General features: G+C 35.0%; 1 protein-coding gene across 2 annotated transcripts in view; it reads right to left on the reverse strand.

Moving 5' to 3' along the window:
* LOC124369851 (piwi-like protein Ago3) overlaps positions 1-13,763 on the reverse strand; it is a 58,853-nt gene extending 45,090 nt beyond the window's left edge. The window contains exons 1-3 of one of the 2 annotated variants that reach the window (XM_046827982.1): positions 13,691-13,763; positions 3,298-3,419; positions 356-546 (exon numbers count right to left, since the gene is read on the reverse strand). In XM_046827982.1, coding sequence (XP_046683938.1) covers positions 356-546; positions 3,298-3,417 — 311 coding nt within the window. In that variant the 5' untranslated portion in view covers positions 3,418-3,419; positions 13,691-13,763. Of the gene's footprint in view, positions 1-355; positions 547-3,297; positions 4,945-13,690 lie in introns of those variants that run through there. The other variant, XM_046827981.1, reaches the window with a different exon arrangement.
* Between the last annotated feature and the right edge of the window lie 1,879 nt (positions 13,764-15,642).

Genomic DNA, 15,642 nt, shown 5'->3' on the forward strand with positions numbered 1-15,642 from the left:
CAGTCAAGCTACCAAAAAGAGCAGTATAAATTATTAGAGTGTGGAATGCAGAGACAAGCGAGTGATCAAGCTCGAACTTGGATAAATCTAACAATACAACAATTTCACTTAGTTAATACTAAGGTAAAAATAGTATAGAACACAGCATTCTCACGCACACGCACAATTAACAAAGTATAATTATCAGTGTTACTATGATTAATTCATAAGGAGCATTGAAATGTATTTGCTAACATTTAAAATATTCTTAGGCTAGCTATGAATAATGTGGTGCATTCAAAAAATTAAAGAGTACAAATAGTGTAAATAAATACTACAAAGTAATAACAATAACCTATTCATCAAAGCAACAAACCCCAAAGTCATTAGCAGTTTCCCTCTGCCTCTGGGAACTGGAGGTTGGTCCAAAGGATCAGCTGGCTGGGGTGTAGGAGTGATTGGTGTCTGTTGGTTTCGGTTGGTGATGGTTTCGGCCTGTATCTGCTGAATACGTCGTAATATAGCACCTCGACCTGAGGACCTGGGCAAAGGTACCTGAACTGCCTCCTATAAAAGAACATAATTGATTATACAATCAAGTATTTCAAGACTAAAAGAATTAAGAACTAATATATGTCAAAACCATAATTACCGCTAAAATTAGAACATGTAAGGCTGCTTATATGTCTTAAATTTTCTATTCTATATCAAATTTAAATTACTCGGCTGATTACACACTGTAGCCAGTTATCATTTAACACAGAGAGAGAGAGTGATTTTACATGCCACTGATACACAAGTCATTCAAAGTAGATGTGTGCCAGGCCATTCCGGAATGGGAACTGTTACGACTAGAACGTTCCAGGCTAGGAACTAGTTCTGCGAGATAGTTCCAGTTCGAAAATTTCGGTTCAGACTGTTATTCAAATATTTATTTCAGTTTCTATCTGATTTCGTTGCGGTACAATATAACACTATGTTCCGATGTTTGAATTTTAAACACTCTGCTCAAGTGGTTATCGTGCATCATAGATACACAGTTCCATAAAAATTACGCTTTGTGAAAGCTTATAATCACAAATATCAATTTTCATTGTAAATCCATAAAAACTACTGTCAGTATAGGTAATCAAAGTAACTAAACAATTTAATCAAAGACAATTTTATTCAAACAACAACAAACACAATTAAAAATATTTCTGTAGTGAATTGAAATTCACATATTATAAAAACAGGATATAAAATATAATGAATGGAACTAAAACAAAATTATATATTTAGAAGTTTAGCTTAAAACAGTAAAATAAACAGATATGCTAAAAGAATATATATTACTTAAATACTAAAACCTTACTACTCAATTACCACTTTTGATCCCAAATTAAAACAGTTGTTTAAAATTAAGAAATATTTTTACTAGTAGAGAGAGCCTTAAACTATAGTTGTGCGAAAATGAGCGTGAGCCTACTGTTACAGTACTATATATAAGGATGTAGTAATGCGGTTTATACAAGTGGATTTTTGGTGATATAATAATTAAAATGAATTCAGAACGTATTACATACTTATAGAGACAGAACTATTACACTGCTTAAGCTGAACAAGGTAACAAAACATCATAACAAATATATATATATATATATACAAAATTCATGCTGAATGTAACATATGTAAATACTTTCTCTGAGGTCATGAACACAGATGTAGTAATTCCCAAACATGCCTGAACCTGTTTAGACTATGCCTTCAAAGTAGAATTAGGTATTTTAAAAGGTGGCATAAGTTAGTTACAATAATGTATTTCACAGGTTGTTTCAAAAACTGTTGGGTGAAAACATATAACACAGACCTATTTTTTGCGACACAATATGCACAAGATTCTCAAGAGTTTTATTTTATATTTCTAACACGTTTGTGTACAAGATCACGGTGCCGTTTATAAAGGCTGATATGAAACCTTAACAGGTTTTATAATACAAAATATAATTAAGTTAGTATGTAAGTCTTAGAGTATTGGAAATTAAAAATGTTTAGTTTAAAAGAAATTTAATTGTCGTGCTCAAAATTAATTTTAATTGGAATGCTAAGCTTTTTGTACTGCTCAGAGTAGCTCTACATTCTCAATTATCTGCCTCTTGTTTTTTATCTGCAAATTAAAAAACATTATTGTTTTTATGTCCTGAGGGAAAGACCGGTTTGTCCCAGCGCTTAGTCCTAAAAGGACCTTTGCGCCTCCCTTACTTAAATTTGTGTCCTCAAAGTCCAAGGTTAAAATACATAGCAAACAAGGTTAAGGCAGTTTACAAAAAACTCTGATACTTTTCACAGTGATTCGTCTTTCACATTTGAGATTAAATTCTTTCTAAGCATTATATTTTTCTGATTTTTAGAATGCTGTTAATCTAGCTGCATTTATAGAGAGTATAGTAGAATTTGGTGTACTTTATTTACATAACAGAACAATTCCAATTTTAGTAAACCTACAAAAATCAAACTAAAATCAACTGTTGACAGATAATACAATATATTATTGCAGATGTTGAGTCCAGCTCCATTTCACCTTCCACTTCTGTGCAACACCTGAAATGGAGCTGAACTCAACATTTGCATGTAATCAACCCTCCCACCCTAGCTGTTTCATATGAAGAAAACTTGGTTGCTCCGCCATGCTTTGGGATCGTTCTAAAATCATCATAGTGCACTCAATTGTGTGTTTGGTGAGCCAATGAGAATACCTGTAAATCTAGATGGCACTTAATTTTTAAGTCTAGGTGTCTATGATGTTGAAACAATTCAAAAAGTTCATTTTTAGTTCCTTTGTCACAGATTTTTTTTTGGATATTTTCAGATGGACGATGACTCCAGATTACAGATCTCAAATTTGTGTGCCTGATTTCAAATGCTGCACTAAGCGGAAGGTGAAATGGATTTGAGCTCAACATTCACATTGAATCAACCCTTCCCACCGTACAGTTACATTATGATATTATTATTTTTATTTTGAAACTAACCATAAAATAAATATTATTTACTTTTTATAATAATACACTGAAAATTATCAAATTGGACTGTTTATAACTTTAACATTGTTTAATAACAACAAATTATTTGGTTATCGCCAAAATACTCCCGTCACTGGGGGAGGCCTATTATAAAAGAAAACTAGCTTAAAGGGTTAATCTGGTTTCTTTACATAGACTTGTTTTGAACAAAGTTACTTTACATTATAACCTGCTGTAATTTTTAGTACCTTGCCATCTAACGTCAAGTTGATACAGGGAATTTAATTTTGTCTCACTGTATACTAAACTGATTTACCTGTACTGGAGGTGAGCCACCTGCTGTGGAGGAAGAAGTAGGTGGACCAGGGCGTTGTTCCAGCTCGAGCAACTTAGCAATTATTGCTCCCCGGCCTCGTCCCGGTCCTCCTGCAGCCATTTCTAACACAACAAAACATATAAGTTAGAACAAAAAGTTATGTTGATAACATTAATTAGCAGACGAGCCTCGTACTCTCAACTACCTTTCCTTATACAAGGTTAGCCAAGACCACGTAGAACGACTTTTCGGCTATATACGATCACGTGGGGATCACAACAAGTTTTACGGGAAGTTTCAAACGAATTCTATTACATAGGGAACTTCAAGAATCTGAAACAGGAAATGCCCTCATTTAGAATAAAACCTTCATATTGTCTACACATAGCAAAGGATCTGAAGTACAAGAAATAAATTCATCAACTCCAGGCTACAGGTCATTAGATAGTGAGGATGTTTTAGAACATGAGAAGGAAGATGAAGATCTCGACTATATCTATGATATTGTAGGAAACACTTAAATGTAACGAAGCATATTGTGGAGTACCTTTCTGGTTTTATGGTACTCAATATACACGTTATAAATCCCAAGAACCCGGTTTTTCTATTCGAATCCATATGCAATACAAGTTGTTGGCATTCTGGTACCGAGTGATGAGACAACATCTCATTAAAGAAACTAACAATGACAGTCGGTGGCTGAACAACCTACTGTAAAACGTGGGCCTAACGAACCGCCCACACTGCCAGACAGCAGCGATGCAGCGAACACAGTCTGAGCGCTCACCACTAGGGTGAATCATCCCAAGGTTGCCACCATTTTTGTAGCGTCGCGCGCCAGAGTCGACTTCAACGGCCAACCCCACTGCTCCATCTATTGGTCTTATGTGATCGCTGGTTTAGAATGACAATGAAGCTAAACTAACCATGCTCTGCACATTAAGCACGTTGATTAAAAGAGCAGCTGTAAAGCATTTGAACTTAATCTATCATTTTAATTTTTAACAAAGAATGTTCAAAGAATGTATGTACATTGCACTGGGATACTATATATATATATATATATATACACAGTGTGCTGTAAAAAACAGGCGTACACACTGTGGCCCAGTTGTTCACAAACAAAGCAGGATGGGCTAGCTTTCCAGGGGCGGAAATGGCGAGTATTGTTCCATTCGAGGAGAAAAATAAACCTTGCGAGGCGAGCGAGGTTTAGGCCTAGAATATAAGGGTACGCTGCTTTAGCACTCCCTCGGGCTATGACGTCACGGCAGGGGGGAGTGCGCGCTAATGGACATGGTAGAGGCCCTGACTTAACAGCTCCTAGAATTCGACCAGTAACACAAGCAGATTTGTCTTTTACAGATTTAATTGAATCTTAAATATAATAGTTTTTATTTGGATGTTTTCGACGCTGTAACTTATAAGCTACAATCTACGATTGTGTTGAAATTTTGGATAAACAATGAAATAATATATTTCTCAAATGTGCTCGCATTTTCTTCAAAATTACCAAACGACTTAATATTACAATGCTCCGACTAACAAAGCTAATAGACCTTAGGATTCCTCCCTCTTGCCCACATTGTTTAATTTTATTTTAAAGAATTTCACTCATGACTTTTTGTGACTCATGACAGATTTTTTTCGCTATTTAACAGAATTAATTAAATTCATATCAATAATTTATTCTTCTTCAGTTAATTATTTCAATTAATATGTTTATAAAATTAAGTACCGCACTGGTTAAGATAACAAGAACATAAACCTACAATTTTAAAATTTGAGTCTACCCGCAGTTCATTAAAACCCAAGTAGGCTCTCTTACTTTCTTCCCTCTTTCAAGTTTCTTACTCAACAGTAATTAGATAGCAAAGTAAAACTAATGATAAATGCTGTTTTTAATATTAATTGGCTTTCTTCATTTCGATGTGCGATTCATTCTTTTGAGATATAAGTTTTTTTACTATTGTCTATTAAGTTCTTTTGTGTCAACTATGAAAGTACCATAATTTGTTATTTTCCCTCTTCAATATATGATATTTACTGCTGTATGTACATTTATGTATTGTAGTGAAAATAAAAGCTGTTTAATGTTTTGATTTGACATTGGTTTATTTTGTTATTTTAGCAGGACAAAAGACGTTTTTGGAATATTATGGAAGGTAAAATATAATTATGATTTTTAAAACACAGTTAATTACGTATCTTTGCTGTGTAATTTTTACTGAACAGGCATTGCTTATTGGGTTTCAACACCAATAAAAAATTTACTGATAGTCTAGTTAAGCGTATTCACTGAGTATTATCAGTTCAGGTTTAATCAAATCGTGAAAACTCAATTTATCATGTTTCTTGATATAATTAAAACTACGATATTTATATATAAAACCATGATTAAATTACGTACAGTATTTGATTTATTAGCTCTACGAAAATGGAGTGTTTCATTATCTATAGTTAAAAAACTAACATAATTTTATTTACTTCCCGCTGTTTCCCGACAAACAATTTAGGCTTGTATCTTAGACAAAAAAGTTCACTGTTAGAGTATAAAATTGTTATTTGCAGAATTTTTTATAAGGCCCAAAACATGACCTACGGTAAAAAGATACCTTCAAAACATGACACCTCTGTGTAAAGATTAAATTTTTGAGCGAAATATTTTTGTATTCAGCAAATATTTGTTGTACAACTAAACCTATGTTCTTATTTTGTTCAATAGACATTCAAATATGCATTGAAACATAATATATTCAATGTTTCATATTTAAATTAATAATTACATTTTAAAATTTTTGCTATGGAGTTTTTATGAAGCATGAATATGACAGTTCTTTAATTGTCATTTATTACAAACATAAATATTTTTCAGTACATCTGCCCTTAGATGTAAAACAATTTGTAATGCATGTTTTAGGCTTACCTACGGATGCATAGTCATATAATTGATGTTTAATGAATTTGTTTTAATATATGTTGTTCTAGGACATATTTATTTATTAAAATTTAGTTATGCGACAATCAGATGTATTTCCAATCAAACAGATTATCTATAACGTTGTCATCTATAAAAGAGTTATAGTCTGAAAATTACTGTAAGATTGTGCTTGTTGTTTATTATTCTTAATATATATTTATTATTCTTAATATACAACAGTTAATCTCAAGTCTCTTTTATTTAGTTTATTATTGTTAACTAAAAAGTTTGTTTTGTCTGCCATTGTTCATAAAAGCGTTCATTGTTCATAAATTTACAATATATCTATTAGTTTTTAATTTATTGGAGAAAAAAGTGACTTGGTAACATATATTGTATTTCATGTACTTTAAATGAAGGAACTCTAATTTGAGCGCATTGTCATAAAATACTCTGGAGCTGCCGTTTATTAGATTTTTGTATTATGAGCTACTCACTGAGAACCTCAATGTTGAACGTGTTTTGTCACAGTAAATCTGTGTGTATTTTATTTTACATAAGTTTGGTCACTAGATTTGTGATAGAAGCCACTTAAAATGTAATTTTTGCAATACCTTAGTAAAATTGCAGATTTTAAAGAAGTTAAAAGTTAACAAATTTTAATAGCCACAATTTTGAAAGTATTAAAGATATTATCAGAATATATTTTTGCAGCTAGCCTTCCCATATAAACATTTGACCAAGACTATGTAGGATTGAATTTTCTTAGGTTTTAAGATATTAACTTTTTAATAAAAATAAACACATACAAACACCAACAGAGAGGAAACTAAGAAATGGAGATCCATATTAATCCGTATATCAATGTGTCTGTCTTCACTTGAGCAATAATGCTTTTGAAAATATGGTAATATATTTCTTGCTACGTGTTTTAACATGGTTTGTTACAGCAATTTAATTTTTTGTTGATTATAGTTAAAATAACTGATATGGATATAACTGAAGCCAATTAATCAACTTCACGAACATTATCAGCTTGCACAAACTCTTTACAAACTAAAAACACGATGGAGATAGCAGATATTGATTCTTGCAAACATGATATTGTAATTTTTTGTTCAGTGTGTTTGAACTATACTATTTAAATCGTCTGTCTCTAAAAACCATTGATCCTTAGCCTTTAAGCAATATCAAGCCCTCTGCGTGGTTTGTACCATGGTTAAAAATTAAATTTACTTTAAAATAAAGTTGTGTGGCGAATTGGTATTTGTCACGTACACTGAATTTGGAGTGACTGGGCCCTAATTAATTAAATGAGGTCGTGGAACGTTGATTGGAAGGCAGGCCACAATATTAAACACCAAAACACCGTGCCGGTTCGTCAAGGGAGAGGGCAGCCAGCTATGATTTTGAACTCCGACCACTGATAATCGTAGAACGTCCTCGCCCTACGGAAGCCTGAAGAGAAGAGAGCGAGAAAACCTAATTCCAGAAATCTAGAAGCCTGAACACTAGAACAAACCATAACAGGAAAAATTCCAAAGAAACATCTAGAAGAAGAGGTTAACCAACTGGAAAAGCAGACGACTCGACCAGCTGTACGGAAACTGCTGCCGGCCCGTCCATCGGCCGACAAAAATAAAGTGGCAAACACCACATCCTCCCCATCTACCCCGGGAGTGATAAGGGAAAAAACTCAGAAGGATAAGGTAGGAAGTCAAAGACGGAAAGATTGGAGACTACAACTGGTATCGCTGGTTCAAAACACAGTCGTTAGCAATCTGCTAGAAACTGCACTAGTATGGATCTCCTGCACGCTCGCGAGGCGCTCCAAAAGCGTAACAGCTAGAATCCATTCCGACTGACCACACTAGTCAAGAATAAATCTTTTAATTTAAAGCGGCTTGAGGAAAAGCCTTGTGGGAGTAAAAAAAAACTCAAACAATCTTAAGTGCTTTCAGTGGTAGCTCCCACTAAATAAAGGTCTGAAGTATTGACACAAGGATGGGTTTATTCGTTTCTTTCCAAATCACTAATACGCTTGGTGGTCAAAGGCTCAAGAGGGTGTTCCAGTAAGGTTGGGAAGGAAATTAAGTAAGTATACACTTATTAGCCAAAGCACTCCCTAAGTCTCCACCATCCGGTTATCTCCACCCCGGAACCCACGGGCTACTTAGGCACCCGGATGGAAACCCCGAACGGTTGGTGGAACTCCTTGAACCACCAGGAGAGTATTATTCCAGACATAAATTCTGTATTTTTGTTCAATGATGGGGGGATCAGAAAGGATGAAGAGACCATCTCAAAGCGAAATTACAAATATGAGAAAATTACACCCATCATAATATCAACAGACCTAAGTTTGCGGTGAAAAGACTAATTAGGTTATAACCTGGTACTGGCAAAATTTAGTAAAAGTGAGCCAGTACTCTCCTCCCCCTACGGGACGGCTGAGAAAAAAAAAATCGTGGCCAGTGAGAAAAGACAAAATAAAGTTTATTTTTCCTTACTAGTTTAAAATTTAGAGATTTGGAACAAATTAATTCAGGCTCTTAAAAGGCGTGAAAGAAAAACTTTGTAGAGCTACGGCAAAAGCTTAACGGAGAATAACAGAGTAAGGAAATCATTTGGTCGTGGTAAAGTGGTTTAATTAGGAACTTTAAAAAAAACTACAGTTTCTTAAGTGTTGGTCAGGAAAGGCAAATTATCCTGAAACCTATGGAAAAGAGACCCAAAAAACTAACAGGACCAAAACCCAAAAAACTAGGTTAACAATAAATAAATCTCTAAATCTGTAACAATAACAAAGTCTTCAAAGGATCACAGCAACAACAGTAAAAAACACTTCCAATATAAACACTAAACAGCAAAAACAAATATAGCCGCTGGAACATCTAGCAGCTTCAGAAACAAACTTATAAAGTCTTAAAGACACAAAGAGACAAAAGAAAAACCAACTACAAAAAATATATAGACAAACTACAACCAAAAAACTAAACATATCCATCGCTGCTTAACTTTGCTAAAATAATAATGAATTCCACCTACTGCCAACGGACTGACCCTACTATACAAGAGAAAAACAAAAAGGAAAAGGGAAAGAAAATGGAAGCTTGTGATGTAAAATGTAATGGGTTGGCCGAACCAAGGATAGCAGGCTGCGCGACTGCCTTCGGGAATGTTAAAAATAAATAAACATAAAGTCCATTCCCGATGAACAGCCTAGAAAAATTACCAAAGCAAAAAAATTCTCTAAACAGCCAATGCTAACCCCGATCCCCCTGTGTATATGTACTGTAAAAGATGAAGAGTAAAAGTATCAGAGTGTTAATGTCGTGTAAGGAAGAGAAGAAGAAGACAGAAAAAACTAAACTAACATCACTAAGCAATAATCTATCCCTATAAACGTCCTGGCAGCGGAGCTATGGTCATAGATAGGCCCAAAATATTTCTTCCGGTGGGAAACATGAGCCGACCTAATAAGTTTCCCTGATTTGGGATACCTCAATGTCACGGTGACAGGAGAGGTAAAATGAATTACCAGAGGGCGTTACTCAAATTTACTCGTTGAAACATTGCTAAGTCACTGATACGAAAATTAACTGGTATACGACCTTGATTGTACTGCCGAGCAACTTTTCGGTGTGCTACCTCCAACCGATCCAAGGCCTGAGACCATCTCCTCTGCATGTCTCTGGAATCTTGTGTTTGGAGAAGATCATCCAAATTCCAATTGTTTTCCAGGGGAGAAGTAATTTTGTAGCTAAGGAAAATTTCAGCTGTAGAGGTGCCAATTGACTCATGCTTAACCGAATTAAAAGCGACTTGGAACAAATTGAGGTTAGTGTCCCAGTCAGTATGATTTTGAGAATGGAAAATTTTTAAGGCAACGCCGATGTTTTTATTAAATATTTCAGCAATTGACGGCTTACGATAATAGGGTGAGGTTATAACGTGTTTGATACCAAGTTCCAGACACATGTTTTCGAACTGTCTGGATTTGAAGCAACCACCACGGTCGGTGACGAGTTGTGAGGGGAAGCCAAAATAAGCGAACAAACCCTTGTGCAAAAGATTCACCGTAGTTGGAGCGGTAGCATTTTTATCTGGCAAAATCACCGTATATTTAGAAACAGTGTCAACAATTGTTAAAAGCCATTTGTGGCCTTTTTTAGTTCTAGGAAGGGGTCCCAGATAATCAACAAACACCCGTTGGAAAGGCCTCGTCGCTAATTGAGAAGCTAAAGGGCCTATCTTAGTATTTTGAGCCTGCTTGCATCTCTGACAGAAGGGACAAGCCTTTACCCTCTCTTGGATAGCTTGCTTCAGGTCGGTAGAAAAGAAAATTTGACTAATCCGATCCCAAGTTTTCTTGAATCCCAGATGAGCTCTAAAAGGTGAATCATGGTAAACTTTAAACAATGGGTCGTAGAGTTTGCTAGGTACAACTACTCTAGGTTTGGATTGATTAGGCAACTGGTGAACTAAAATGGCTTGAATCACAGAATAATTTTCATTGGGATTACCACCTTTCAAAGATTTAACAATATTGTGAATTTGAGCATCTTGCTCTTGATGGCCTTTGATGTCTTTGAAAGCTTTGGGTACAGAAAAAAAGAATAAAACCCTGTGTGTTGTCGGTTTTATTTTGAATAGTAGAACTCTGTGGTAATTCGGTTTGGGGCTCAAATAAACGCGAGAGGCAGTTAGCCACAACATTGTCTTTGCCCCTAACATGCTTGACAGTAAATTGAAAGGCATTGATGAGAGTTGTCCAACGTGCTATTTTTCCTACTTGGTGAGGATTGTTAAGTAACCACGAGAGTGAGGAATTGTCAGTATCAAGCGTGAAGGAACGATGCTCAAAATATTGTCTAAATTTTGTTAAGGTATAGACTACTGCCAAAGCTTCTAAATGGAAAGTAGAACTGTTCCTCTTGTGCACATTTAAAGGACGGCTCGCAAAAGCTATAGGGTATATTTGGCCCTCAATTTCCTGGGACAGCACTGCCCCCACAGCAGTACCTGAAGCATCAGTGGAAAGAATAAACGGGGCATCAAAATTTGGTGCTTACCTCTCACGGTCTCTGCGTAGGACCGGAGCAGAGACTAAGGACAGTTTAAGTTTGTGAAAGGCATTCTGTTGCTCCTCACCCCATATGAAATTTACATCTTTTTACTTTAACCTATTCAACAGCTCACAGATTGACGCAAAATTGGGAATAAATTTAGAATAAAAGGCACACATTCCGAGAAATCTGCTAACCTGCTTAGTATTTTTGGGTTGAGGGTAGTTGTCGATAGGGCGAGTTCTATTTGGGTTGATGGTAACTTTCCCATCTTGGAAGACATGGCCTAGAAATTCTATCTTATGAGAGGCAATGATTTAGGGGGGTTCTAAATTAACACATGGACATGGCCACTGCACTGATTTAGCACTCCCTTTCGTGACTTCAAAATGACGTCAGTAGCGAGGGGGTGCTAATTCAGCTCCCCAAATACTTTTATTCCCATGAAGCGTTGCGTTAAGATTGACATCCTCAACGCAAGAACATTCAGTGTTCAGGAACTGTATAATTTCCGGAACAGTGGGGAGAGAGTGAATTTTATCCCTTCAGTAGTAGGTGGGGGCCGAGAGTGCTCAAGTTTTTGATCAACCTGTGATCGAGTTTTCGCGACAGGTGCGACAGGTGTGTAGAGAAGAGAGGGATATTCACAGTGATATTGCAGTGCAGTGGTTTAAGAGCATACATATGCTCATAGAAAGAGTTAACAAAAGCACGCAGTAGCTTAACAGCTCCATCTGACACACTAGGGAGGTCTAGTAGGTGATTCAGATGTAGAGTAGTGAGGCGTCTAAATATGATAGCATTCAGGCAATAAGTTTTTCGCTATCAAGTAATTATATGCAGTGAGATTTAGCGATTTCACTAAATTGAGATGCTCGCCCGACAACACAGACGAAAAATACTGAAACTTAGTTATGTTAGGTATACTAGAGCGAGCTCTGGTGGATAGTAGAGTCAAAAAAATTGATAAACGAGGCTCAGGCTAAACAGGATCCATTAAAGTATTTTAAATCAAATTTAGAAAGTTTTACGTTAGAAGAGAAGGTAGGCCTATCAGGAAAATTGTAAACCTGTGAGCGTAGAGAGAGAGATTGAGCTAGAGGCTCAGTACGCACTTCAATAACACTAGAGATTTGGATACACAAGTTATTTATATGCTCTACATTCTGAGATAAAACTGTACCATCTGCGGTTGCATCTGATTCCAAAAGACAAGCATACATGGCCTCAAAGTCATAAGCATCGTAAGTACTGAGCGTGCAAAGTTTTACATCTGTAAGAGGAGGAGAGATGCTTCAATTTATAAGTTCATTGATTTTTGTAAATGACCCTCCGATACTCAGTCGACATGTGGTAGGATTCGAGCTTCAGTTCACAAGGCATGCTGTACTATCTTTACTACAATAGAATAAAACATAGAAAATAAAATTAAACAAAACAATGTAAAGTGGGCCGATATTACACATTTATGCCTACTATATTGCCTATATTATGATGGTCCTAATCATTTAAAAAGTCATGAAAAGCGAACAATTTCAAGAAGTTTTCAGATGAGAAACATATGCCTAATTTGTTGGCTCAAGAGAAATTAAAGTTAGTTTCAGTGAGAGCACAACACATCTATGCAGTAAAGCAGGGAGTCTGATTAGCCTCAGTAATATGCTTTAATAATAATAAAAATAAATTTTACAAAGAGAAATGTTAAATAGATTGTAATAAATTGACATATTAAATTATTAACCAATATCGCCTAAATTGTTGTGAAACAGATATTGAAACCTATATTTTTACAACATAGAATAAAAATTGTCTTCAATCTATTGACTACTTGTATTTCGTTTAATTTAAAGATAGAAATTGAAATCTTTAATCTCTACCATATGTGGCAAGTTTAGAGAAAATGGATTAATTTTTCTACATCTATTTAAGAATAAATATTGCAACCTATTAAAACAGTACTAGTTTAATTAACTAACAGAGAATAATGTAAATTGAGCTTGTAGATACGAGTGAAAATTAGCTATAAATTAGTTCCTGTTGTTAAACATATATCTATTATGAGTAATATAGATAAATAAATAGTACCACCTTACAAGAGATAAAATGATTCATTTTTCATATAATGAGCAAACAATATTTCATACAATGTAAAGTAAAACAATAGTTATTTCATATTATTGTAATAAGACTCCAAACCGACTCGAGTTGAGTCTGCTCAGAGCAGTTTGGATTGACCTTTGAACATAAGCTGGTCGCTAGAAGGAACACTAATGTGCAGAGTGTGGAGGAGGAGGCAGCCGAGATTTCCGGAGAGAAAATAATATGACATATTGATGAATAATAAACCATGACAAACTTTATGAACAATAAGATATAAAGGGTGCATTTGAAGATGCCAACTCACCTATGTTGACTTCCTCGTTTTATCCAACTTCTTCGTAGAACTTCCGAGTGCTGTATATCCTCTACAGCTGCCACGGTACAACTGAATGCTCTTGCGTCACGACGAGAAGACGAGCTCCCCGCATGTTCGGGGTTTGTCGGAACTGCTCGGCTCTACCCCCACTCTTTCTCTCCGAGGTTGATGATCAGCCCATATGGGTGACGAGCTCCTCATGCAGTAGAAGAATGGGGCGATCAAGCCAGGCGGAGAGAAAGAGTGGGGACAGAGCCGAGCAGTACCGATAAATCCCGAAAATTCCTGACAAACACAGTACATGCGGCTGATAGCGACCTCAGTTCGGAACGGTTCTGATTTTTATTATCTTACAAATTAATGAGTCGTTTTATATCCGAATTAATGAGTTGTTTTATATCCGAACATATCTGCAAAACATAGAAATTATATCGAATTAATTATATTAATATTGAACTTTCTTTATAACTCCAAAGACACTTTACAAAATGTGAGATGGTGCACAACGAATAAAATGTCATAATCTCATCATATTTTGCATATAGGCTTAAAATTACGGTAAATATATTTTTTGTGCTATTGGAATACATTCAAATTAATAGGGCAAAAGCAACATATTATAATGTGGAGTCCTTAATTGGTAGTAAATAAATTAATAATTACGCTACAAAATCTATAATAGACTAAGGGGATTAAAAAAGAAACTTGCGAGTAAATATTCAACCAAAAACATAATTATAGAAATATGACAAAATCAATGACAAATACCTGACATAAATACCTAACATAGTACGTGACATCACTAATAAATACAACATTTTCCTAATTTTATTATATTACTGTAACTGACAAATTCAGTTTAAGATCATATATGAGTATATGTTTGGTTTACAATTTTAAACACTTATATTTATGTAAGTCCTACTCTGATCTCTAATGCTACGAATATACAGATTTATGATGCAATTACAAATTACACTAATTTATATAATTTATTGAAGTCTGCCATTGTCACTCAGAAGGCTTAAGTCTAGATAAATTTCTAACTTTTTCTCCATTTTGGGATGAAACGGAAGTGGCTGGATAGTTGATAAGTCAAGCCAGCGTTTCTACGCCGGGTGAAGCGTTGTAGTATTGGTTGACTCATATCTCCTTTCTGTGGCATGTCCTTTGATATCTTATCGTATTTTCTTTTGAGAACTTTAGTATTTGAAACACTTTGTTAAGTACCTATTCATATTTTAATAACCTCAAATTATTACGATCAAGTTTTAACTTATAGCAATAGCAATAGATTTCTCTGTCTGTTTGGTGGATATATCGAGAATGAAAAGTAAGCTAGACTTGAAAAATTGTGCATGCAACTTCGACCAAGCCTGATATGTGTCATGTGTCGTCTGGCGTACGCGATTATAATGCTGATCTGATATATAGTACATGGCAATTATCGAATAATTTACAGAAACTAATAGTAATGTAACCTACGAATTATATTTATTTGATTAAGGCAGTTGGGAAATGCAATGAACCAAATATAATGTTACAAAACAATTTTATTGGTTTACATTTTAATACAAAAGATGCAATTAAAAAACTCAACTTAATTGTTGATTTTGTATTTTGGAGACCCTGAAGATCATTATTTACTACTATGCTAATAACACAAGTCTCGAATGTTTTGAAAAGTGTAAATGTTTTCAAGCATGAATGCTTACAATCACATTTGAGTGACTAAGAAATTTTTAAAAAAGCACAATTAAATTGAGAATTCACTTGTAAACAAACAAATTTCTAAATTTTGCGAGTAGGGCTCTTTTTAATCCTCCCGGATGTTTAATCCACCCTCGAATGTTTTCTAGCTACGCCACTGAATGTAACGAGGTTACTTTGTTACATTAGACTTCCTTACGTCTTTTTGGGTGTTTCGATACTCCGTTGTA

The sequence above is a fragment of the Homalodisca vitripennis genome, chromosome X (genome assembly GCF_021130785.1).
Source record: "Homalodisca vitripennis isolate AUS2020 chromosome X, UT_GWSS_2.1, whole genome shotgun sequence".
NCBI lineage: Eukaryota > Metazoa > Arthropoda > Insecta > Hemiptera > Cicadellidae > Homalodisca > Homalodisca vitripennis.